Source organism: Asterias rubens, unplaced genomic scaffold (assembly GCF_902459465.1).
Source record: "Asterias rubens unplaced genomic scaffold, eAstRub1.3, whole genome shotgun sequence".
Lineage (NCBI taxonomy): Eukaryota > Metazoa > Echinodermata > Asteroidea > Forcipulatida > Asteriidae > Asterias > Asterias rubens.
Genome location: NW_022985705.1, coordinates 141,598 through 166,497, shown reverse-complemented (window position 1 = coordinate 166,497; position 24,900 = coordinate 141,598). Strand labels below are relative to the sequence as shown.

General features: G+C 37.8%; 3 protein-coding genes and 1 long non-coding RNA gene across 6 annotated transcripts in view; 3 read left to right on the top strand and 1 right to left on the bottom strand.

The window, feature by feature from the left end:
• LOC117305846 (focadhesin-like) overlaps positions 1 to 113 on the top strand; it is a 9,823-nt gene extending 9,710 nt beyond the window's left edge. The window contains exon 10 of the mRNA XM_033790724.1: positions 75 to 113. Coding sequence (XP_033646615.1) covers positions 75 to 113 — 39 coding nt within the window. The remainder of the gene's footprint in view (positions 1 to 74) is intronic.
• A 2,521-nt stretch (positions 114 to 2,634) lies between these two features.
• On the bottom strand, positions 2,635 to 9,143 carry LOC117305848. Its single transcript, XR_004520740.1, has 4 exons — positions 9,053 to 9,143; positions 6,571 to 6,633; positions 4,619 to 4,707; positions 2,635 to 3,459 (listed from the first exon to the last, which is right to left on the bottom strand). It is a non-coding gene; the product is annotated as an uncharacterized LOC117305848 (long non-coding RNA).
• Positions 9,144 to 10,432: 1,289 nt separating this feature from the next.
• On the top strand, positions 10,433 to 14,928 carry LOC117305845. Of its 3 annotated transcripts, none has more exons than XM_033790723.1 (4): positions 10,433 to 10,581; positions 11,814 to 11,995; positions 12,751 to 12,906; positions 13,439 to 14,928. In XM_033790723.1, the coding sequence occupies exons 1-4, from the start codon at positions 10,574 to 10,576 to the stop codon at positions 14,551 to 14,553; spliced, it is 1,461 nt and encodes a 486-aa protein (XP_033646614.1). In that variant the 5' UTR covers positions 10,433 to 10,573; the 3' UTR covers positions 14,554 to 14,928. The 3 variants fall into 3 exon arrangements, with proteins under 3 accessions (XP_033646614.1, XP_033646613.1, XP_033646612.1); XM_033790722.1 differs by having other exon boundaries at positions 10,433 to 10,704; positions 11,814 to 11,989; XM_033790721.1 differs by having other exon boundaries at positions 10,433 to 10,704.
• Positions 14,929 to 19,479: 4,551 nt separating this feature from the next.
• Positions 19,480 to 24,587, top strand: LOC117305850. Its single transcript, XM_033790728.1, has 3 exons — positions 19,480 to 19,991; positions 21,583 to 21,762; positions 22,169 to 24,587. Exons 1-3 carry the CDS (start codon positions 19,826 to 19,828, stop codon positions 23,251 to 23,253), a joined length of 1,431 nt encoding a protein of 476 aa, XP_033646619.1. The 5' UTR covers positions 19,480 to 19,825; the 3' UTR covers positions 23,254 to 24,587.
• Positions 24,588 to 24,900: the final 313 nt, after the last annotated feature.

The window sequence follows — 24,900 nt, the reverse complement described above, 5'->3', positions numbered from 1 at the left end:
AACCTCTTAAACTTCCTGATAAGAATATTGATCATGACCCCGATTCCTAGACCAGTGTGGCTTGATTTTTTCAGATACCGGGTCAGTTTGATCCGGTTTCTGTGGCAAACTGATCCAGAAACGGATCAAACTTTTTAATACTATTGATTTATCATGTAAACTTGTACATATATTTTTGATGTAATTTTTTGTTAACCAAATGCCATGAGTCTATGACTTTTTTTTGGTCTTGTATTTTATATGAAAATAAACCATATTGAATTGAATTGAATTGAAAACTGGTGCGAAATTCGAAACAAATTCACAATTTTTTAAACTAGTTTCCTGGTCAGCCTGACCCCAAAGTAGTTCTGGGATCTCAATCCGGGTAAATTTTTACATTAGAGCTGGAGTATGGTGTGCGATACATCATGTCGGACAAAATGTCCATGCATAGTAGGCCTACATGAACCATTATGACCGACATGTCTTGTCGTACCAATGTCGTGCACGTGACCTATTAATGTCTGACACACCCTGTCCGGTACATCATGCCAGACATATGGCCCAGAAACTATGACCCATTACGATCGACTAATGAGTCCAACAAATATTGTCGTACAAAGTGACCCTTGTCGTGCACGTGACCCATTTTGTCCAACCCAATGAGTCCGATACCGCATAATGTTCCGACAAATAGTACACCACGTGACACATTATGGACTTAATGTGTCCGAATAATTGTGTGGTACATAATAACCTATATGTCGTGTAAGTAAACCATTGTCGGAACATAATTCCACTTAATTAGTGCATGACCCTATGACCGACACATTGTGTCCGACATGTCTTGTCGGACATTGACCAGTCGTACACATACACCATTATAATTAACGCATTTGTCTATACAGCTTGATAGACATGGTCCATGTACTAATGACACATTATGAGCGACTAATTTGTGTTCGACAAATCTTAGCAACGGTCAGTGCCGGTGCATCCCATAACATAAATCTATGGTTCTTACCTTCAAATATACACTCAATGCCTTCACGTTTTTGACGACAAAGCAGGCATCGTCTATTTGCCTGTATCGTGGTACACTCTAAAAATTAATTAGTCAATTTGACTAAAAAAAAATAGTCCAGCGTCATGTCTGACACGACTAATTTTAAGTAGTCAAAAGTCTGAGCATGACTAAGGATTTAGTCAGAAATGTGACTAGTTTACATTAGTCCAGTGACTTGACTAAAAAGATGTCTCATACGACTAATGTTTAGTCCATCAACATTTTGGCTTAGTCCAGCGACTTTTTAGATTAGTCCAGCGACTTTTAATCTTGGTCCAGTACTTCACTTAGGTCGTTCGTTGATTTGACTAATGGCATTAGTCAAAGCAACAATTTAAATCTTGACTAGTGGCATCAGTCAGGAATGTCTTCCCACGTTCTTTTGATGTACCTGGACATTGTGTATTGTTGCATCATCAAACAAAAAATGGAAAATTGTTCATCCAAAAACAAAATCATTTTCTAAACTGTTTTCCATGAAAGAAACCATTTAGAATTTAAGATGGATTATAAATTAAAATCTTACTAGAAAGTATACTTCGACAACTTTATACATTCTGAAAATTCTTTAATTCAAATTTAATCTCAACAAGGCATAACTAATACAATGGTGACTCAAAGTTCATTGAACTCCACACAATTTATAAATAAATAATGTGATAAAATTGCTTGTTTAAAATTAGCACACTCATTTACCCTTTACTTTCTCAAAAGAGGGTTCTTGAACCCCTACAGTTTCCCTTCAATTTTATTTATCTGCTAAAAATTCCTTCAAATATACAAGATGACATTTAAAAAAAAAAGTACCAACAGAGGGTTTTTGCCCAATGTTTACGACTGTATATATTTTCTCCATATTTGTCATTATATTTTTGTCCAAATGACATTACATTTGGCAGATCTGGGGTTGTTATAATCAAGAACATCATTGTTTTTAACTGGGGGTCACCGTGGCCAGGTACAACTGCTACTTTTGAGAAAAAGCTCCATTGACACTAATTTAAATTTACATCCCTACATCTTTATGCAAACATTTCAGTCTATTCAAAATGCATTTTTTTCTTAACACAAATGATGCCCAATGATGTAAGAATTATGATGTTCAAACTGAGATTATCAAATTGCTATAAGAGATAATGACATCCTGAATCACACGTGTTGTAAAAACATGGATATAATGCCTCTGTTCACAACAATATTCAAGGAAAACTATTTACTTTCCTATGTTTCAGGTTACCCCCCCTCCCTATTTAAGAAGAAAACTTCCAACGAACACTGGAATAATACAACAACTGTCAAGTCAATATTTTGCCAGAGGCCCATCCACTATTCCAAAGGCACCCTGTCAAAACTATTTGAAGTGAATTGTCACAAGTAAGATTTAATTCTTAGGGTAAAGGTACGATACAGGATTGGCTTTTGGTTGGATGCATTCAATTCAATTACATCTTAAAACAAACTTGTGATTTGTATCAAATCGTTATTAATGTTATAGAGAAATCAATGAACAATGGTTATTTTGTACACATATGGTCAATTTGGGTTGTTAACAAACAAAATCAGATGTTGTTTGTTTTTAGATTATCAGGTAGTTTTTTCGAATATGCCCTTATTTCAGGGGGAAACATTTCACAGTCCTAGTACTAACTTCATAACCATTAAGCTTTCAAACAGAAATTCAACAATTAAAGTATTTGAGTGATCCTTATCAATCCTGTAATGTACCTTTAAGAAGAATATTCAGTTTATCTTAACAAGACATAATGCTTTGATCAAGAGGAACATGCTAATTAAGTGAAATGCAGTTTAACTTGGTTTATTTTAGTAAGACACAATACTTTGAGAGGAACATACTAAGTCAAATGCAGTAAAACTTGTTCATAGTAAGACATAATGCGTTTATCAAGAGGAAAAATACTGATGAGTCAAATGCAGCTTAACTTGGTTTACTTTAGTATAAACACACAATGATCTGATCGAGGGGAACATACTGAGTCAAATGCAGTATATGTACATGTAACTTGTTTATCTAGTAAGACACAATGCTTTGATCAAGAGGAACTACTGAGTCAAATGCAGTTACTTGGTTTATGTTAGTAACACATTGCTTTAACCAAGAAAAATGGTCACAGTCAAATGTACCTATTCAGTTTGTCCAGGCAAGATATAACACTGCGGTCGAGAGGAATATTGTCTTGGATGTTCAGGACAATTTTCTGGAAAAAAGACAAAGTTTTCCTGAGGCATGTGGGATAAGCCAAATTGAAAACATAAAAGCTGGCTAAATACACTTTCACCGATGTCAGGAGACAAGTGGAGCTGCTGACAGCCAACCCATCAATGATCACGTCAAATGAAGTGCAGTCCTCAAGTCTGTTGTCATTACCCTCAATGACAGGCCAAGCTGTCCCCTGTATATGAAAAAATAAATACTTTTAATTAGGGAATAACAGTGTGTTAATTAGGGAATAACAGTGTGAGGACCTGGTCTTCACTGTGTGGTAATGACCGGGTTGGTGGCTGGCTGTTGTTAATGGACCAAGCCAAAAGCGATTTTCATTAACAGCGGCCATGGTCATTACTACCCAGTGAAGACCAGGTCCTCACACTGTTGTTCCCATGAATTAATACCTTTACTGTGAATTTTCACTTGTTCCACAGAACTTGTCTTTACATCACATTTTAATACACCCCAACGTGACCACTCTTCGACCAATCACAGTGCATATACTCTCTCTGAGGAGTTTATTAATTCAAAACAACACAAATTGGCCATTGGTATGTTGCAGATGCAATTTCAAAAACCCTCATCAGTTTATGAGTATATAAAATGAGACTGCCTCATGCATAGTGTAGGATAAATGGTGGTCCAAGGTCCAAATAATGTATTCTTCACTTTTGTTTGTTCAGCCAAAAGTGAATTGTAACCGAAGGTGAATTTGAGAGTTTGTATATCAGTCATTCAAAAATTATCAATGTCTTTCTTTTCTTGAGTTCAAGTCTTTGTCTTGCGTTTGAGTTGAGTCCAAGTTAAGTCCATGAAGTTGAGTGTTAATTCAACCCAACATGTGACAAATTAATACAAGTTATAATTCAAGTCATGAGTAAGTCAATTAAGAGTTTTGGATTTGATCATTCATTCATAAATATCCCAGACAGTTTCGCTATTCCCAATGGAGAGCATGTCACATGGGGGTGTTTTTATGTCTGAGCTGGACTTGTTTAAGACCGGTTGGCTAACGCGTGTTAAGCACTCATAGCCACACGCCTACCTTAATGACGCAATGCTGACATAAACCATGCCCATTCAAACTTGGCCCTTTATTGCATGGACATGACCCTGCCAGTCTTAAAGGGTCATTTAAGACCTCACTACCACTCTTTTATTCCCTTATTTAAAAAGCAGAGATGCATCACAAAAACAAGAAACAGAGATGCACTCAATTGTTTAAGTCTACTGGTTAATTATACTGTGTGGAATATGCGCATGCTTATTCAACCAATAGACCATGTTCTTTTGAGTGTTATTGTTTCTTGTTACGGCTGCAGTGTGAGCAACCCTTTACTTACCCCATCTTCATCACCCAGAATCAACATATTGCAGATTTTTTCTTTTAGTGTACATGGGATGCCAAGGATGGCAGCAATACTGATAGCTTCTGTAAAAAATGCAGAAAAACATACTTATTTTAAAGAATGTTATTCTAGAATGTTAAAGGACTTCCTCGTCTCTGGCTTGGTCCTTCATCACCTTGTCACATGACTGCTTTTAAAGGACTTTGAAAAAAAAATTGATAATTAAAATTGTATGTCATAATTTTTTGACATATTGTTAAGTTTGACATATTGTTCAGTTTTTTTCTAGAAATATTGTTAACAATGAGATAAAAATTATGCCTTTTGAAAAATGCATTTTGCTAATCAAGGTCAAAGGTAATATTTTTACACATGTACATTATTATACATGCACATAATAAGCACACGCATATGTACATACTTTTTAAGTTTTCATCCTTAACCGCCATTGTTCAAATAATCATAATTCAAACTGTGCGCGTGCCCATCCCAACCTTTTCTAGAAATATTGCTAATGTACATCTTAAGCTAACATTGAGATAAAAATTATACATATAAAAAAAATGACCTTGCTAATCAAGGTCAAATGTAATTTTTTTGCGTAATTAATGTTTTTGTGGTACATAATATAATGTTGATTTAGTTTTTATGAAATCTGGGACATATTAAGAGCTTTAAACTGGTGTAAAAATTATCACTGTAGGCCCCTAGGTGTTTTATTTTTAGAGATGGTTATCAAAACATGACAATAGGTCATTCCGTGTCAATTCAACACGCTTTTGGACTTGACCAACACAGATTGAAACGTTACTTGGTGTGCTGAATGGACTTATTGAGAAACCACCAGAACAGACATTTTATGTCATTCAGATAATTACTTTTTGAGATACAGCTTAACAAACTTTTGACTAATTAGCTTGACCCTCTATGTTTGGACAACCATATCTCCAAAAGTAAAGCACCCACATAAATAAATTTTCCACTATTTTAAAGCTCTTGACATGGCCTTCATTTAATAAAATAAGGAGAAAAAATTCCACGTAGCACAACAAAATTACGCACAAATGTGACATTTGCCCTTGATTGCGAAAATGTATATTTTTCAAAATGCGTAATTTTTTCATTGTTAGCTCATGATATAAGCAACATTTTCAGAAAAATTTAGGATGGGCACTCTTACAGTTTTGGAGTTATGATAATATGAACACAGGCTATAAAGGTTAAAAACTTTAAATGAATGTACATATGCAGGTGTACATACATGTATACAGCTGTACATGTACATCATGTACACGTACATCATGTACACGTACATCATGTACACGTGTATACAGTAGGCCTATAATAGTTAGTACTGTAACTTTAAAAACATGTCCCATGACATGACTCATGTGCAGTGGCATAATTAGAAGGGGTGGGGGCAGGGCGGCCTCCACCCCCTCCTCCTCCCCCCCCCCCCCCCCCCAACCCTCATTGAAATCATAAAAAATGTTTTTTTAAAATGTGTAAATCAAGTAACATATTAAATGGCTTGCACTTCTTGGGCCCCAAAAGTAAAATCTTTGCCCCCACATGCCCCCCCCCCCCACCCCCAAAAAAATTGTGCGTAATTTTGTTAAATGCTAAGTGGAATTTTTTTCTCCGTCAAGAGCTTTAAAATAGTGGAAAGTGTTATGTGGGTGCTTTACTTTTGGAGATATGGTTGTCCAAACATAGAGGGTCAAGCTAATTAGTCAAAAGTTTGTTAACCTGTATCTCAAAAAGTAATTATCTGAATGACATAAAAATTCAGTTCTGGGGGTTTCTCAGTAAGTCAAATCAGCACACCAAATTTTGTGTCGATCCGTGAAGGTCAGGTCCAAAAGCCTGTTGAACTGACATGGAATGACCCATAAGCCAAATTCAAATCTTGGCGGTTTACAGAATAACAAAAATTAGAAACTAACCTTGCCTTCCAAGACATGCTGCTGATGATGAAATGGGTTTCTCACAGGACAAAGCTGCTCAGACTACAACGGAAATATAGCAAAACCTACAACTTTACTATTAAATAAAAGTATTCAAAATAACAGAAAATCTTAAATGAAACATCTTATCTATTTAAATGCAGACAGGATGGATTTTAAAAAGACAATGTTTGAAAGATGTATTGTCCCGCATTTGAGTTACAGGTGCTGTTTTATATTTAGAACTTGAATGGCAACCAATCAGAACATACAATTAAGCAAGCTAAGCTGTAAACAAAACAAAAGAGCTCACAGTTCTGATGGTTATTATTTTTTGCATAAAACAATCCCCACTCAGTGGAGATGGTTGTCAAAATATTTTCTCTCCAAGTTCTGTGAAGTCTGTGGCTTATAATTGTGCTAAAAAGGAACAAATATTCAGTGTGGTGTGAGTATAGATGATGCCTTAAAATTTTGTTTTGCCCTACACCGATGTGATAAGCACTGTATATATATTCAGTGCTTTCGAGTCTTGCGGATAAAAAATTCCACAGGCAACATGGTCCCAATTTCATAAAAGATGTAAGCAGCAGTTCCCTCAGCAGAATTTCTATTTCATAAAGCTGTTTATCGTAAGCAAGGGTAAATGCTGGCTAACCCGCTGTTAGCACATGAGTGACGTAACAATGCAAATCCATGGTGAACGTGCATGCGCGCTACGAAATTTTCTGCTAACTTGAGAAATCATGGTGAATGAAATACGTTTACATATGTATGCTTGAGCACATTTTTCTGCAACAGTAAGCACAAAAATGTGCTTACCGGTAAACAGCTTTATGAAATTGGGCCCTTGTCAGGATTCGAACCTATGACTCCTGCGTGACTACAGCAGATGTCTAGACCACCAAGCCCGGTACCCACTGCAAATAATACTGGATCCGCCTTGCTCAGTGGTCTAGTGGTTAAGTTGTGGGTTCGAAACCCACCTGAGTTGCCTGTGGAACTTTTTCCCCAGGACTTGAAAGCTCCTGAGTATACAGTGCTTATCAAATCGGTGTAGGGCAAGACATTTGTTTTACTCATTTCCCATGATGCAATTATTACATATATTTAAAGGTTTACTGAAATACAAAGTATGATGCTTTGATATTGCACCTTATATTGTTTTTAAATGATTAAGTTGGAAAAAAGTCTTGTGCATCCCTGTGTAATTTTAAATGATTTATTTCCTTTAAAAATAATTGTCTTCATGAACTCCTAAATAGGTCACTTTTTGACATGGCTAGATTCTCAACATGACCTCACATTCATTGAACAGAATTGAGTGAGTCTGTTAAAAGAAAAAACACATATTTGTCATTCATTTGACAGACCCCATTTCAGAACAATTGTTTTCTGGAATAGCTCAGGAAACATGTAAGATGATGTCACATTGAGAATCCAGCCATTGTCAGCAAGTGACCTATTTTTGTTGGCATTCCTGAAGCCTTATTTTTTAAAGGAAATAAATCATGTGTACAATGGAATGTATAAAATGATTTTTTACAACTAAATCATTAAAAAAATTATGAGGTGCAACATAAAAGTATCAATACTTTGTGCTTCAGTAAACATTTAAAGAATTATACCTTGTCCTCGTTAGTTGCTACATTATAAGTCTTAACTTGATAGTCCAAAATTTGGGGCTGATGGACTATAGAGTTGCGATAACTACATTCCATCGCTTGGTACACTTGATTTTCCGAACATGCTACCGTTATTACTTGTTACTTGTCGTTAGGCCTACGTTTGTTACATGGAAACTTTAATGCCCATGTTTTCAAATTCAAGTTAGTTATGAATATGAACTTATTTTTAAATGTAAAGTCCTTGCTGATTGGAAGACATTTAGGACCGCACTTTATGATGGCCAATAAATAATAAGCTTTGACCATCCCCATAATATTATAATATAGCATGGGTTGATTTAAACATTAACCGACTAGGCCTTGCACATCATGTGTCGTGCAGTAAAGCCTAAAGCAAGGGCATGCATTGCATACAAACTACAATGATTAGGCCCATCGTTTGTGTACACACACGTACACTATACACACGCCCGTAGCCCCACTGGAAAAACAACAACATGCTAAACAAGCTTTTTTGTTTCGTCCTTTTACAGTCGCTATATCTTGAAAATATACAAACTTTACAATAAAGTGTTCTACATTAAATTCTCAGTCTGGCAATATTAATTATAGGGTGAAAATCAGAGATTTTAAACTTGAATCTACCTGATAAACTTCGCCTGCATGCTCCATTTTGACACGTAATGCAAGGCCTAGCCGCCGTTAAGTGCTGGCCTATGCACCTAGAGTTCTGTGGCCAAAAACACTAAAAGCTTTTCCACAATATGATTGTAGACTAACGTCAATGTAACGGTCTCCCTCTGGCTAAGTATGTTACGGTTTTAAAAATGTAACGGGAAAACCAATATTCTCACCTTATTTCTGAAACTGGTCGGAGCCTGGATTGAGCCTCCTTGCCCTGTGAAGTGTATGTATCACACACGCCGAACGGGAGAGTATCATGTACGCCCTGCATGCTAGCTGCAGTTTGCAAGTTAACGGGTACAAGCTAAAAACCCAAGTTACACACTAACTATACATTGACGTTGCCGCCGGGTACCAGCATCCTGCTAATTCGCGGGCAATTTATATTTTTCCCACATCTAAAATGTTGGGAAGGCGGGAACATGACCAATCTTACTTAGTCAAAGCACCGTAGCTTCATACCAGTCAAAATTAGTCAAAACCCGACATTTTGACTAAATCGTTTTAGTCCAAACAAAATTCTAGTCACGGGTTAAAGTTCTGACTTATAGTGATTAGTCACAGCAAATATAAGATTAGTCAGGCTAACATTACATTAGTCAGAGACACAGGACTAGGCAAACTTAGTCATTTTGACCAATTTATAAGCAAGATTGACTAACTATTTTTTACAGTGTACCCTTAAACACTCCCAATAGAGTCAGTGCAACGAGAACCCATCTTGGCCATGGTGGACTTTCACATTCAGTTATGATGCCCTCTCCCATGATGAAGGCTAGATCCACAATCAGTTTTATAAACTTGTAGGATCTGTAGTTTCGACAAGCACCGAGGTCCGAGTGAACAACTTGAAGCAAAATATATTGAATGTATAGTTATTAAAAGGCGGGAACCGCTTCAGTGTTGATATTTAACTTTGTTTATGTTGATCTTTTTTACCCGATTCCACAGGCAAAGTTCTTGAATTTACGTGTGCGTCAGAGGTATTGGAGTCTAAGCCAGTTCCACAACCATTGCTATTATTATGACCTTTAGTTATAACATCTCAGTTTCAACCCTGTGGCTCCCTTGGGAATCTTTTCCGTACCGTTAAAGGAAGTGTCACAGATTGGTAATTTACTCCAAAACTAACGAATTAATGAAGCACTGTAACTGGTGATACAGGCATAAACAATATTTTGAGAAGGGATTCCATTCAAAGTAGAATAATTCGGATGTTTCTTCACCCCCAAAAACATTTGGAATTGATACACGATTGATTCATGAATCGTTTCTATTATTTCTGAGGAATGGCTGGACATCAAGAATTTGCGTGGTGTCCGTTTAAGAATGCTGCGGCCAGAGATGCGGCTGGTACCCGCTGTCACTTCGCGAAACGTGGATGGATTCAACGTTTATCTTCACTTTAAGATAAAAAAATGTTAAATTAACATATGTATATATACATGTATATATTTTTTTACAAAAGAGGAAGTAAAAAAAGAAAATCCTACATAAGCACGTGCTGTCTAAACACCGTTTACCGAAATAGAAACTTGGCACGAATATGTGAAATGCAACCAGAATTAAATTGCGATCATGTGCTGGAAATTTGTTGTACTTTTTTGCTGGATCGTAACACAATACAAGCAGGAAGTCAGGAAAGAGAATAAAGCCAACGGAGCATTTAGACGCAGTTTATCTTATCGACAATGCAGAGGTAAGATTGTGTAACTGATAGGCCTACGCAAGTTCATACATTAAAGGTTATGAGCCACACTAAACATAACTTATTAATGAATATGTGTGCAGCACCTTACAAAGCAACGGACTACCAACAAAGGCAAGTATGATATCATGTTTCCATTTTTTAAAGGCAGTGGACACTATTGGTAATTACTCAAAATAATTATTAGCATAAAACCTGACTTGGTAATGAGTAATGGGGAGAGGTTGGTAGTATAAAACATTGTGAGAAACGCCCCCCCCCCCATGAAGTGGAGTAGTTTTCGAAAAAGAAGTAATTTTCCACGAATTTGATTTCGAGACCTCAGATTTAGAACTTGAGGTCTCGAAATCAAGCATCTGAAAGCACACAACTTCGTCTGACAAGGGTGTTTTTTCTTTCATTATTATCTCGCAACTTCGATAACCGATTGAGCTCAAATGTTCACAAGTTTGTTATTTTATGCATAATTATGTTGGGGTTACCTTACGTGGAAACTTACTTGCTTTCTTAAAAACTACGTTACTTCAGAGGGAGCCATTCTTCTCACAACCTCATCAACCTCTCCCATCCCAATTACTGGTAATCAAGAAAGGTTTTATGATAAAATATATTTTTGGTAATTTATTACCAATGGTGTTCACTGCCTTAAAGGCACTGTACGCGTTTGGTAATTGTCAAAGACCAGTTTTCTCACTTGGTGTATCACATCAGCATAAAATAACACACCTGTGAAAATTTGAGCTCAATATTGATCGTCTAAGTTGCGAGATAGTAATGAAATAAAAAACATCTGTCGCACGAGGTTGGAATGTGTGGTTTCAGATGTTTGATTTCGAGACCTCAAGTTCTAAATCTGAGGTCTCAATATCAAATTTACTTCTTTCTCGAAAACTAAATTAATTCAGAGGGAGCCGTTTCTCACAATGTTTTATACCATCAACCTCTCCCCATCGTTATCAAGTAAGGTTTTATGCTAATAATTATTTTAGTAATTAACAAAAGTGTCCATTGTCTTAAAATAAGTGTACTCTTACGTTCGTTCATACGCAACACACAAGACCTACGGCTTTACGTCCCTTTCAAAGGAAAAAAAAAAAGAAAATGGTGGTGCCCCGTAAACCGGAAGCACTATGTGATTTGAAATAATATTTTCATAAAGTAATTTTGTTATTTCGTCGATTTTAGTGTGTAATACAGTTTTTATCATGTCAATAAAAATACAGGATGAGCAACACTAACATGGACCAAGAGCCAGCCGAACATAATGCTGTCATCCCAACGTGGCCCAAGTTTCTCTTGGCTGTTTTGACATTGTTGGGAGTCTTTAAGGGTCGTCCATTAGACGCTTGCAGACCGTGTTATGATTGCCGCCACAAACGAGGAGATGGTGGTAAATCAAGTAAGGGTAGGCCCACTAACTCACTCGTGAATGCCATTTCAAAGTTACCTGTTGTTTAGATATTTCCCCTCCACCGAAATATGTCGACTCCCATTATAGTTGGTATTTCACAGCGATATAGTGTCACCGAACAGATACCATGCATCGCAAACACTATCTTTGCAAACAGTTTGCGAAAAATATTTGGAGTTTTGCAAATATCTTTACAAATCGATTGCGACTTATTATTTGTGATGTCTTTGCATTTGCACTTAAGCTGCAAATTTATCGCAAATACTGCAAAGATATTGACCATCCTCTCGCAATTGGCTTTTGCAAAAAATCGAATGGTCTTTGCGACCTCTAGAATAATTGAAGTGATCTTTACCACTGAATGCTGACTTAGTGAAATTGATTCACTCCTTTTGACTATTGAATGCTGGTTCAACGAAACATTCATTTTCAAACGAAATCAAATGATCCGGGTGTAGCAATTGACCGAGAAACCTGTGATCAAAGTTGCAGTTTGTTTTGAGAAAATTGCTTCATTTACATGTATATCAAGGTTGGCATCAATATTGCTTCCTGCATGGTATATGAAAGTAGTTTTGGTTGAAGACCCTTCTGTTTCGAAATTCCAGGATGAGTACAGCTTTCTAGATAATAAACAAAAGCAGCGTCTTGATCAAAGACTTGTAAGAAAACGCCAACCATCACATGTACAGTTCTATGTATTTTATTAAAAGATTTTGACAAACTTGTTTTGTTCCCCTTTACAAAAGTTGATACAGACTGCGATGCAGAATCCAGCAGTGGTGAAAATCGCAACGTTGAGAATAATCATGAGGCTGATGGTAGTAGTCGACCAGGCTGTACTGTATGCTCCAGTCTCCTATGGAACGCCGATGGGGAAATAGTCAGGGATTGCTCAAAAGCAGGTTCGTATTTGCAGAACTGTATAGTGCTAAAGAAACAAAACCATAAATCTGCACGATATGTTTTTTTTCTCGTTTTTTTTCTGTACTACTTTTTGTATAAGACAAACTGACCGTGGGTAAATTTAGGGTTGCGCAGTGAACACAATTAGGCATACATAAACGATACTTGCACATGCGACCCTTCGGATTAATGTGCCGGAGCCCTAGCTACCTCTAATTTTTATTATATTTGTTACAGTGTGCCAATAAGAAGCCATTCAATACGCACTTGCCGTATAAGCAGGGATCTCACTCAAGTTTACTATACAACCTGTGTAGTGGCAGAAGAGGGATCAGTACTCATAATTATATGGTTGTTTATTTGGGCCACATTAAAATATATACAAAACGGTGTAGGTTATTTACAAAATAATAACTTTACTATAATAACATATTACATCACTATTGACAGTGGCAGCAGTGGGATTGCCTCCATCTTTATTGTTTGTGCCACATGTTTGTTTAAACAATGGTTTCCTTTGTATCTGTTCAGTTCCAGGTTGGCTTAACAGCAGAGTGTGTGGTGTCCTTTCTAATCTACTAATTTTAACATTCCTCGGTTGCTCCACATTCACACTAGGTTGGTATGTAGTTACGTATTGGGGTCAAATCAGCAATATCAACCATTTAGTGTCTTTCTTTGCATTTGGTGACATCATAGTCGGGGTGGCTTTAGTTTGTACATTGTCCAACGCGGTCCAGTACCGTCGTCGGGAACCAGTGCGTGATTGGTCGTGGTACGATGTGCTTCATCAGGACTACATACTGAGGCGTTTGAGATGCCTGGCCGGTCGCAGGTTCCTCTTACCCAAGAAGGTGTTTTTGATCTTCAGTTTAGTCTGGCTACTTGTAGTGAATACCATGCAGGTTGTACTTTTGGTTAACTCTCTAAGTCGAGTCAATGCGACGTTATTAACCAACGACTCCTGCATGCCCATGGGTATTTCATTAATTGAGAAGTCTCCACCCACTAAGGCGTTTACGATTTTGAACACGACCATGGTGATATTCGTGTCAATCATCGGTCTCGCCATCTACACACTTTTCTGGTATAACATACTTGTCATGCGCACAGCTTTGGCAACCGAGTTAAATCTGGTGATAGTTTTCATCAAGCGCAATACGGGGAACTTAGACTTGTGTCGTCGCCGTGTATTTGAGGTCAATCATGATTTCCGTATTCTGCACGTGTTGTTGGCGACTCTGATGCCGTTCATTGTCGCTTCTTCCGTTCTGGGTCTCACAGTCCACATCACGTGGAACTACCAAATCTACAGCGAGAAAGACAAAGGCATCGCGATGCGAAACCTTCTAATCAACATCTTCATCTTCACTTCGAAATGTTTTATTCTCATCTTACCTTTACTAGCAGTGGGTGGGATCAACATTGATTTCATCTGGCAGCAGTTTAATTACGCCCTCATGCGGCAGAGAAACAGTCTTCATGAGGAGTTTTGGGAGCGGCTTTTGGGGTTTACTGCCGAGCTACAAGATGAACGTAAAGCCGGCCATAACTTGATGTTGTTTCTCTCACTGATCAGTTTATATCTTGGTCACAATTTGGCAGATCAGCGACTTGATTACACGACTAACCATGGGCTCTTGTAGTGTGTAAAGAGCAGAGTAAGATCACTTGTTCACAAAGAGCTACGATTCGTCTTAAAGGCAATGGGTCGTTATTTTACAAGTTCAAACTTAGCACTAGTCCTAGATCTCGTCATGGGAAAACTTAAGACAAGTCTTAAGGACGAGTAACTCATCCCAAATTGAGATAAGACTACCTTTCATCGAAACATACCATAACTCTGGATACTTCCAATCTTAAAAATTATCAACGGGGCGCTCGTATCCCCCCCCCCCCTAGGTAGGTCACTGCCCTTGTTCATCAAAACTGAAAGAAAAGACGGGATTTTTTGTTAAGTTCCCTAGTTCCTTAAACAAGCTAAAAATAGATGAGGATATATTTTTAACATTATTGTTCCTCAAAAAAAAAATTATGATTCTTTTAAAGTGTTTCATAACCACTCAATAATTGGTGTGCATTATATTGCTCACAAAAAGCATGTTTTTGTTATTTGGAGAAACTAGATTATACCCCCCAAAAATGTGTTTACCTCTAAAATCCTGTTTTTATAGCAAGTTTTGGACTATGATAATAGTAATTTTAAGCTTAAAATTTTAAACTTAGGAAAAAAGATGCAGTTAAAGTTTTAAAATACAGGAGTAACTATTAATATACAAAACATTAATGTTTAATTTAGCTAAAGTCTGAAAGCCACCTCGTGAGGAAGTTCGTACTATAGTATATATTTTTTTTCTGTGATCTATTATTAGTTTTATGTGGAAAAAAGTCATAGGGGGGGCCTAATAATTCGAGAAAACTGTGAATGAAAACCTTTAAAGGGGTATGTACTTTGTCCTAACAAAAAACAAAATGTCCACAGATTTACATTAAACTTACACAGTTTGAAGATTATGATAGTAGAAAGCTTCCCTTGAAATTTTACTTACTAAGGTGCTGAAGTTTTTGAGAAATGAGTAAAAGTAATAATTTTCATCTCAGTTTTAGCATGTAAAAACGTATTAACCAGTTATGCTATGGTTTTGGTATAATATCATAACTGGTTAAGGTGATTTTACATGCTAAAATAATTTTGGTCTCGTGAGACCAAAATTATTTTGTGACTTGTTTTACTCATTTCTCAAAAACTAAACAACCTTAGCAAGTAATATTTGAAGGTAAGCTTTCCACTATCATTATCTTCAAACCCTGTAAAATTAATGTAAATCTGTGGACATTTTGAAAAAGTACCTAAATCCTTTACAAACGCGCAAAAGCTGATTTCGGTTGTTACTACAACCAAAATAAAGGATAATGCGCGTACATGCAGAATAGTGTAGTCACAATGGGGTTGTCCCTATTTCCCACATAAAGGTCATGTATTGCTTATGATTGATAACAATAACTCTCGGCCGTAGTTTTAATTTGGTAGTTTTTATACGGTGGTTCTTTTATATTATCGTGTGTGTATTGCTTTTGCTTGCCATCTTTTGTTTTAATTTTTCACCACAATTTTAGAGTGTGTAATGTATAGTATAATTATAATATATACATTATTTTTACCTTTTAATGAGCTAGGTCGGGGGGCACATATTTTTTATGACAGTTTTTTTTAAGAGATGGGCAAAACCATTTAACAATACGTTTGCCCTTCTCTGGATTGTCTGTGATTGTTTTAATTGTAATGTTTGAAGTGTGAAATTAAAATGAATCAATAAAATAAAATTACAAAGACATAACGTATTTTTGCGACTATTTCAGCTGTCCTAAACCTTTAAAGACACTGGACACTTTTATCGGTAATTGTCAAAGACTAGTCTTCACAGTTGGTGTGTCTCGACATATGCATAAAAAACAAACCTGTGAAAATTTGAACTCAATTGGTTGCCGAAGTTGCCAGATATTAATGAAAGAAAAGACACCCTTGTCGGAACCATGCTAACACGAAGTTGTGTGCTTTCAGATGGTTGATTTCGACCTAAAATTCTAAATCAAATTCGTGGAACATTACTTCTTTCTCGAAAACTACGTCACTTCAGTGGGAGCCGTTTCTCACAATGTTTTATACTACAAACCTCTCCTCATAACTCGTTACCAAGTAAGGTGTTATGCTAATAATTATTTTGAGCAATTACCAATAGTGTCCACTGCCTTTAAAGGGGCACTGTCGTCATGATCATAGTCTGCTTGAGGATGTAACATGGAAACATGAACTCTCACCCAGTTACTACACACCCGGCGCGCTATGACCACAGATCAAGGTTAAGCTGTGTCAAAATTGGCAGCTACAGTTAAAGGAACACGTTGCCTTGGATCGGTCGAGTTGGTCATTGAAAAGCGTTTGTAACCGTTTTTTATCAAATGCATACGGGTAGAAAGATTTTGTAAAAGTTGAATACAATGATCCACACAAATATGCCTCGAAATTGCACGGTTTTCCTTTTACCTCGTCGACTAACACGGTCGGCCTTTATGGGAGTCAATTTTTTGACTCTCATAAATGGCCGACCGTGTTAGTTCGCACAGTAAAAGGAAAACCACAAAATTTCGAGGCAAACTTGTGTAGATCATTGTATTTTACTTTTACAAAATCTTTCCAACCATATGCATTTTATAACAAACGGTTACAAACGCTTTTCAAAGATCAACTCATCCGATCCAAGGCAACGTGTTTCTTTAAGGCGACAGGTTTATTTCCGCGTCATCGTGAAATCCTTAGCAACACCCAACCACCCTATAGCCGTAGCTGAAGACGCCAATTCGGTTACGGCCAAGAGCCGTTGTCAGATGCAATTGTGTCCACCATGCAATACTGTCCGCTCCGGACACTTTTGCATATGCAATCGTGTCCGGGACATGTACACGACTGTACATGTATGTGCGAGCGTGCATGCACGGAACCTACGTATATGCAGCATGATTATTCACGTATTTATGATTGCAGCGACTACCCAACGGCCGAACATGCACTTAGCTTGTAAAAAAATTGCGAACGTGTTCCGTCGACCAAGGGCGTTTAGTTTACAGCAAGGACGGTTTTGACACAATATGCAGCTGCGCCCGGGCGGACACGATTGCATATGCAAAACCGTCCAACGGACATTATTGCATATGCAATAATGTCCTCCGCATAATATTGCATAGATGACATAACTGCATGCGACACCGTCAATGACGCGCAACTGTGTAAGAGTTCAGCATTTAACGTATGGCTACAGACTCGCTTTGATGAAGACGACAGTTCCCAGGTATTATCTTTATAACATTTGCAGATTCAAATAAGAAAACCGACTTGAACGAGAAATACGTTCACCGGATCAAAATACTTGACTCAAAATCAACACTGTAAAACAAACACATTGCTTGCTTCAATAACCTTGAATTTTACCAGTGCGCATTAGAACTGTTCATGTAACTTACCGGTACATACACAATACATTGGTTTTGTATTTTATAAAACACAGAGTTGCAATTTAAATTTTCATTAATTTATTGACGGATTTTGTGTGCCTTTGGGAAAACAACAACGATAAAGATGAGCACTCCCTTGGTGGTGACGTGGAAAATATAATGGCCACAAGTACAAATATCCTTTTTCACTTATGATGTGTCGAGAAATGGGTTAAACAAAATTGAACTGGCAGTTCCAAAAACACGATTTCTTAGAACGTTGAAAACTAAGAGGGCCTTTTGAGCTTAAACTTTCATGGGTTTGCTATAAAACCAAGTTATATGTTGGTTTTAATCAAGTGCTGGTATGGTATGGTATACATGGTCTTTGACAATCTTTATACGAAACATATTATGCTAACAAATACCGAAACATTTTTCTGGGGTTTTCTCAACAAACTTCCTCATCAAAAGAAACTAAAAGTGTATGTATTTTCTTGAAACCGAATCCTTCTATCCTCTATATTTTTCAGTGGTTTTCTCTCGATGTGTTTATACAAGATCCGGAAGAATCGAGGTTATTTACTTCCTTGCAGGTTTTGGTTTCATCAGTTTTTGTCTTAAAATAATCTACAATACAAATATTGCAATGTATATCAACACAGTATAGTTCCTGTTTTTAATACTTGATATTGTTACGTGCGCCTAATTCATTACAATGTCAAAAAGGAACTAAGGCACGACAGAGACATTTGACAAGGAAGAGTGAAACCTAAACCAGCGATTATATTCACGATGATAATTTATTTTACTCAAACAACAATATTTAAAGCAATAGAACCATTAATAATGCACATGGCAGATTTAATACAATTCAAATGAGAGACCCTAAGATTATAGCTACCGGAAGTTTGATGACTGGGTTCGATGTGCTGGTTACACGGTGCCTCTTCTAAATTGACGTCTGGCACTAGATTGGTACATCTAGGGAGAGCCTCAAACCTGGCATGGGTTTAGGCCATCTAGGAAGAGCCTCAAAACCGGGCGTGGGTTTTAGGCCATCTAGGAAGAGCCTCAAAACCGGGCGTGGGTTTTAGGCCATCGGAGCGCAAGAACCGGGTGGTTCAAGCCATCAACTTGAAGGAGAAAGAGCACAGTTTTGGCTGACTGTCTCTGTGCAAGAACCGGTTGGTTCAAGCCATCAACTTGAAGGAGAAAGAGCACAGTTGTGACTGACTGTCTCTGTAACTGGAATATGGCTGAAACACCAATACTGGACAATGGTGTGGCCGATGGTTGAAGTGGTGACACCCATCAATGTATGAGTTGGGCAGAGCCCCTGGCTGACTCGGTGGTGGCGGAGTGATGAGTGTAACCCAGCAAGAGGCATACCCAGTATTTTATAGGCTAGAAACATCACACAATGCAGTGGGCAATTATACTAAACATTGTGTCCACTGCACCTTAATAATAAGTTTGGAGTGTCAACACATTAAGGACACAATGTTACATTATGACCGTTGCATAACATCTAACAATACACATTGTGAAACAGACTGACCTGTTTTGCCAAATACCACAGATGTTCTTAAAGACAAACAAATATGTCATAACAAAAGGAACAGGATAAGGGGGAGAGAAAGCCCATCTGTAACAATATCTATGAAATGCAAAAGAGGTATACAATTATCCGATCAACACACCGATCGATGTGATGATTAAAATGTATGCCCTTTGGCGTTCCTTAGTCATTATATTTTGATCGGAATGTATGCCTCTTTGGCGTTCCATAGATATCAAGGTAAAGTAACTGGTATAAAGCCGAAGGAATGTATCTTTGTTGTCATACATTTATTATGAAACTCTACTCAGTAAAAGTGTAGTTCAGATCTTAATTCTTTGCAATTCTCTCTACTTCCCTTTCCAACCATGGATGATGTGGTTAAAAAGTCAAACACTAGTACAGCAAGTCCTCCATGGCCGAAGTTTTTGGTTGCAACTTTGACCCTACTCGGTGTGTTTCAAGGCCGGCCACTTCAAGTGACCAGACCATGTATTCTTTGTCGTAGGAAACCTCCGGGTGATGACGTTATGAGTAAGTTGAAAAATAAAAATGCATTTGGTTTATTTGTTTGTTGGGGTGTTTGTTCGTTCGTTCGTTTGTTCGTTCGTTTGTTTGTTGGCGTATGTGTTTACTTGTTAGCCCATCTTCCCGTAGTCAAATATTTGTTTCTGTAGAGAATTATCATGCAAAAAGAAAATCCTGATTTTTGTTTAATGGTTCCCTTTTTTAATCGTTTAGAAATTCCAAATAAAAAGGAATACGACAGTTGCCAATTTTGGTGTACGGAAAAAGTATCTTCCCTTCCAGGGAACTCGGCAAACTCCCACAGGGGATAGTAAAACCAAGCTGGCAACATCCATTCTTTTTCATACAAAACAACATTGGTTTAACGTTCCTACGATGAGTTGCAATAATCAAGACACTGTCAATCAGTAAACTAGACGACGACGTAATTCTATAGTCATTGTGAGGTGGGTGGTGAAATCAGTGGTTAGTTTGGTAGGATTCGAACCCAACACCGTTATTGCACATCCTTTAATCTGAACACTTGACCACGGTGGCTTCATAGTGTAGGTTTTCCCGGGCAATTTCAGCACAAATAAAATAATTCAGTCATACGTAAAACACGCATTAAAATCACGCGTTTCCCTAAACCACTCAAACCATTGAAAAGGGAGCTCAAACATTGTTTTTTTTTTGTATACACACATGCATTATAAGTTCGATGTCGTACACACGCGATGTCCTTCTTCTCATTAAGTTTTGTTTCAGTCATTCTATTTTCATTTTAATATGCAAGACTAAACATTTTTACAATATTTCAGTTGAATTGTATTACCATGTTAATACTGACCAGCCGTTTGCCGTGAGCTTACTTTGAGTTTGTGTTTTTGAAGAATTTCATTTTCTAAACCTCGATTGTAAAAAAAAAACCATGAAGTTAATATTATGTTGTTCGTTTTGGCTCCAATGTACACGCCTCAAGTTTGTCATTGGTTTTGTTTTTCTTACTGGGACCTTGTACTATTTTAGACTGCTGCCATCTTGAGATCACGCTCTTAGACTGTTTGCTGTGTTTTAGTCTTATGTTAAGTAATACAACTTGTCAAACTTCGAGGGCGGTTGCGGGCGGTACGGGCGCCTGTGGGTGGTAAAGTGCTAAAAGTTAACAACATTACTATAACAAAAATTCACAATGAGGACTTTTTTACAGCTAGGAAGTCTGGATTTGAGAAGTTTGGCTGAAGGTCATAACGCATTGCATCACTCTCTACGCTGAATCTCTAATCCAAAATTGCCTTTACTGGGGCAGTGTTTATTGGCATGAGCGTAAAGCGTTCGCCTCTCAACCAATGTGACGCTGGTTCGATACCCGGTCAGTGCTACCGTGCGTTGACTCTCTGCTGTGCAACGAGGGTTTCCAGACCATCGGGTCATTCATTTCGATGTGGCTGTGCTCCGTGGTCATAATGGGTTGATGTGGCTGGCTGCCTACGAAGGCACCCTTGCAAACCTGCTTCTCGGACACGTTGTAGCCGCGTACCCTTCGCAATTCAGCTCTTAGGTACGAGTAGGGGGATTATCTATAGCCTTCCAAATTTGTTTGATAATTTCATTACAGGTTTCCACATGGCAGTCGACACTGCTACTACTGACATGGAAACTGGTGAAGGGAAAAAACCGGACACCGAGAGAGATGACGTCACTGATGGAGAATCAAAAGAAGACGGCAACTGTGCCGTGTGCAGGAGTGTCCTATGGAACGCCAACGGGGCAGCGATAAACGATTTCACTAAAGCTGGTAAGCGTGCTATATCATTGCCGCTATAGAGTCATGTTTATGCCCCCCCCCCCTCCTCAAAATAGAATGGTCCAATCTACTACTCCACATGGCCTTGCACTTCGGAGAAAACTATTATTACCCATGACGTTAGCGTTTACAAGCCCTCTGAAGGGCCACGATACTTGGGACTTTAACTTTTTGTGATAACAAATAATGGGGAAGTAGCTTTAAAAAATTGATATAAAGTCGAGACCCGAATCTTTATATATCGGGTGGACAAATAAGAAGGGTGTGGTTTGTATCCAGGTGGTTTTAAATACATGGTTCTAGTCATACCCGAAAATGACGCATTTCCACTAGTGCCAGCAGTGTGGTTTTTTTATTGGTGCACATTTTTGGTGTAAAACCAATGTTTTGTTTTCAGTTCCAGAACGACTGAACAGTGCCCCGTGTGGCATTCTGGCCAACCTTCCCATCTTGATGTTCCTTGTGTGTACCATAGTCGCACTGTTCTGGTATATGATCAAGTTCTGGGGTATATTCCGCTACATCACACATCTCCTGTCTGTCTTATCATATGAAGCCATACTACTCGAGGTTGCTCTGATCTGCACTGTGTCAAACACCATGCGGTATATCCACCGGGCCTCAGGGAAGAAAAACAGCTCTTGGTGGCAAGTGCTTCATCAAGACTACATTGCTAGGCGTCTGTTGAGTTTAACTGGTACACAGTTCCGTTTACCTGGTGTGCTGTTCCTATTCTTTACCACCGTCTGGATTCTGGCAATTAATGCTCTGCATGTTCTGAACGGTATTCAAATTCTCAGTGCCGCGATGGATAACAAACAGAGTTACACTCCAACAACGGCCAGACGAGAGTTAGCTTTCACACTCTTTAAGCTTGTGGTGATCATTGGCACGTCGGTTGTTGGGCTTCCACTCTTCGCATGCTTCTGGTACTATGTCCTGGTCATGCGCATGGCTTTAACAGCAGAGTTTAACCTTGTCCTGGTGTTCATCAAACGCTACGAAGGAAACCTTGCCCTGTGTAGGCGTCGCATAGCAGAGATAAACCACGAGTTTTGCCTGCTTAGGCGTGTGCTAACATTCCTGATGCCGTTCATCATGGCCTCAGCCGTGCTAGGAATCACCGTCCATATCACATGGAACTACGAAGTCTACAGCGGGACAAAGATGTATCTCGCCAATGAAAATTTATTAATCAACATCGTTATCTTTAATGAGAAATTCTTGGTGCTCATTCTACCGTTACTTGCAGTCGGCGGCATCAACATCGACGACGTGTGGGTTCAGTTTAACTACGCCCTCTCGCGTCAGAGGAGCTGTCGCCATGAGGCTTTTTGGGATCGCCTTTTGGCCTTCTCGGCAGAGATACACGAAGAAAGCAAAGGACATAACTTTACGATTATTCTGTCGGCAATCAGTGTGTTCCTCGGTCAGAATATTACAAACCAGAAACTAGACTACAGAGGAGAACTGCTCATTTAAATCAACTTATATATTACTCAACAAATATTTTGGTCGACGTACTTGGTAACGAGTAACGAAGAGCTGTTGATAGTAAAACACATTATGAGAAACGGTTCCTTCTTAAAGTTACGTAGAATAGAATGAGGTAGTTTCACACTAAATTAATATTTGAATCTAAGAGAGCACACACATTTTGTGTAACAAGGGCGTTTTACTGTCTTTATTTTTCTTGCAATTTTGATAACAATTTGAGCCCCCATCGCTCCAAAGAGTCATTGTTGATAGTTGTGTAAAAATAGCCAACGGCAACCCATATGAAACGGTGGGTAATAATAATTATTGTAAACAGAAGGGTTGCCGAAGAGGATTGGATAAGAATGTTTGTAGTGTTGTACACAAACTTAATTTCTAAGCCATTTAGAAACTAAATTTTATATTTTTATAAATAATTTGTTTGTGTATAATTATATGCGGATTGCAGAGATAGAGAATCGTAAAGAAAGAAAATAATGTCGCACAAACATCTGGATCAAAATTCAAGTATTAATCGGAGGGACTGGGCAAGTTTACTAATCTAACCATGAACTTTGGCCCTAGTTCAATCACCTTGAATGGCCATGTGCCTTTCATTTAATTTATAGGCGAGGATAAAATCTGGTTATTTTATATTATTTATTTTCATAGAGTTTGTAATTAATTTAAATAAAATTAAAGTTCAAACAAGAAAGAAAATCACCTAATACTCGGTAACTGTGGTGAAAACAAGCTTACTTTATTAACTTTGACTTTTTAAAAACCAAAACAAAAAAAGCAAAAACATAACAAAATAACAGCAGCTATTTTTAATCTGAACAAAGCATAAAAAATGTGCACAATTTTAGGGATAATTGTACATTGTATTATAAAGGCTCTTATACAAGAAATTACTTATTTGCCTTAAAAAAAAATACATGTACAAACATTTCATTATTTTAACCATGCAACTGGCATTGTAGTGATGCACAGAATAAGTTGAAAGTTTAGTCCCAAAATTGAACTTTACAACATCACTGTTGAGCAATCACTTAAGGCTACTTCATAGAGGTACAGTGTTTACCCCACAAACCTTGGATGAGATTAAATTTGGACAATTTGAAAGTTTCCCGCATAGCACATGTTTTTCAAGTTCTAAACTCGGTACCTCCCAGATGTTACAATTCATGAGGTTTACCAGAAGAAAAACAATACTAGTTGGAACAGTTCATCCGCTTCAGTTCAGGTCTGTTGCAGGTCTAGTTCTCCCATATTTTTGTGCAAAATTAAAATAAATTTAAAATAAAAAACATAAAAGGATGGGATTACATAAGGGGGAGTGACATAATAAGGGACAGCTTAATCTGCTTAAGCAGAAAATGGTTACCATCTTAAACAGCTATGTAATAGACCTTGTGCACATGACGTTATTAGAGTACAGCGCTATCCATGAGAGGTCAAAGAGCAATGTTCATTTGCCCGCCCTGTGCATTGTTCTGAAGGGGCCACGGATTATTGTTTTCAAACTCCCATTTTACACTGAACAGCTGGGTTAAATCAGGCCCTGTAGTGGGACCTCGTTACGCAACTCCCAAAAAAGGAACAACATTTTAAGCTCTCACTAAAAACATTTACATGTACATGTAGTTGGAA

Coding starts and splice junctions, on each gene's coding strand:
- LOC117305845 (XM_033790721.1), top strand. CDS start 10,631: ATGAGCCACACTAAACATAACTTATTAATGAATATGTGTGCAGCACCT. Junction 10,705..11,813: donor GCAACGGACTACCAACAAAG/GCAAGTATGATA, acceptor ATAAAAATACAG/GATGAGCAACACTAACATGG. Junction 12,907..13,438: donor CAGGGATTGCTCAAAAGCAG/GTTCGTATTTGC, acceptor GTATCTGTTCAG/TTCCAGGTTGGCTTAACAGC.
- LOC117305850 (XM_033790728.1), top strand. CDS start 19,826: ATGGATGATGTGGTTAAAAAGTCAAACACTAGTACAGCAAGTCCTCCA. Junction 19,992..21,582: donor TCCGGGTGATGACGTTATGA/GTAAGTTGAAAA, acceptor ATTTCATTACAG/GTTTCCACATGGCAGTCGAC. Junction 21,763..22,168: donor AAACGATTTCACTAAAGCTG/GTAAGCGTGCTA, acceptor TTTTGTTTTCAG/TTCCAGAACGACTGAACAGT.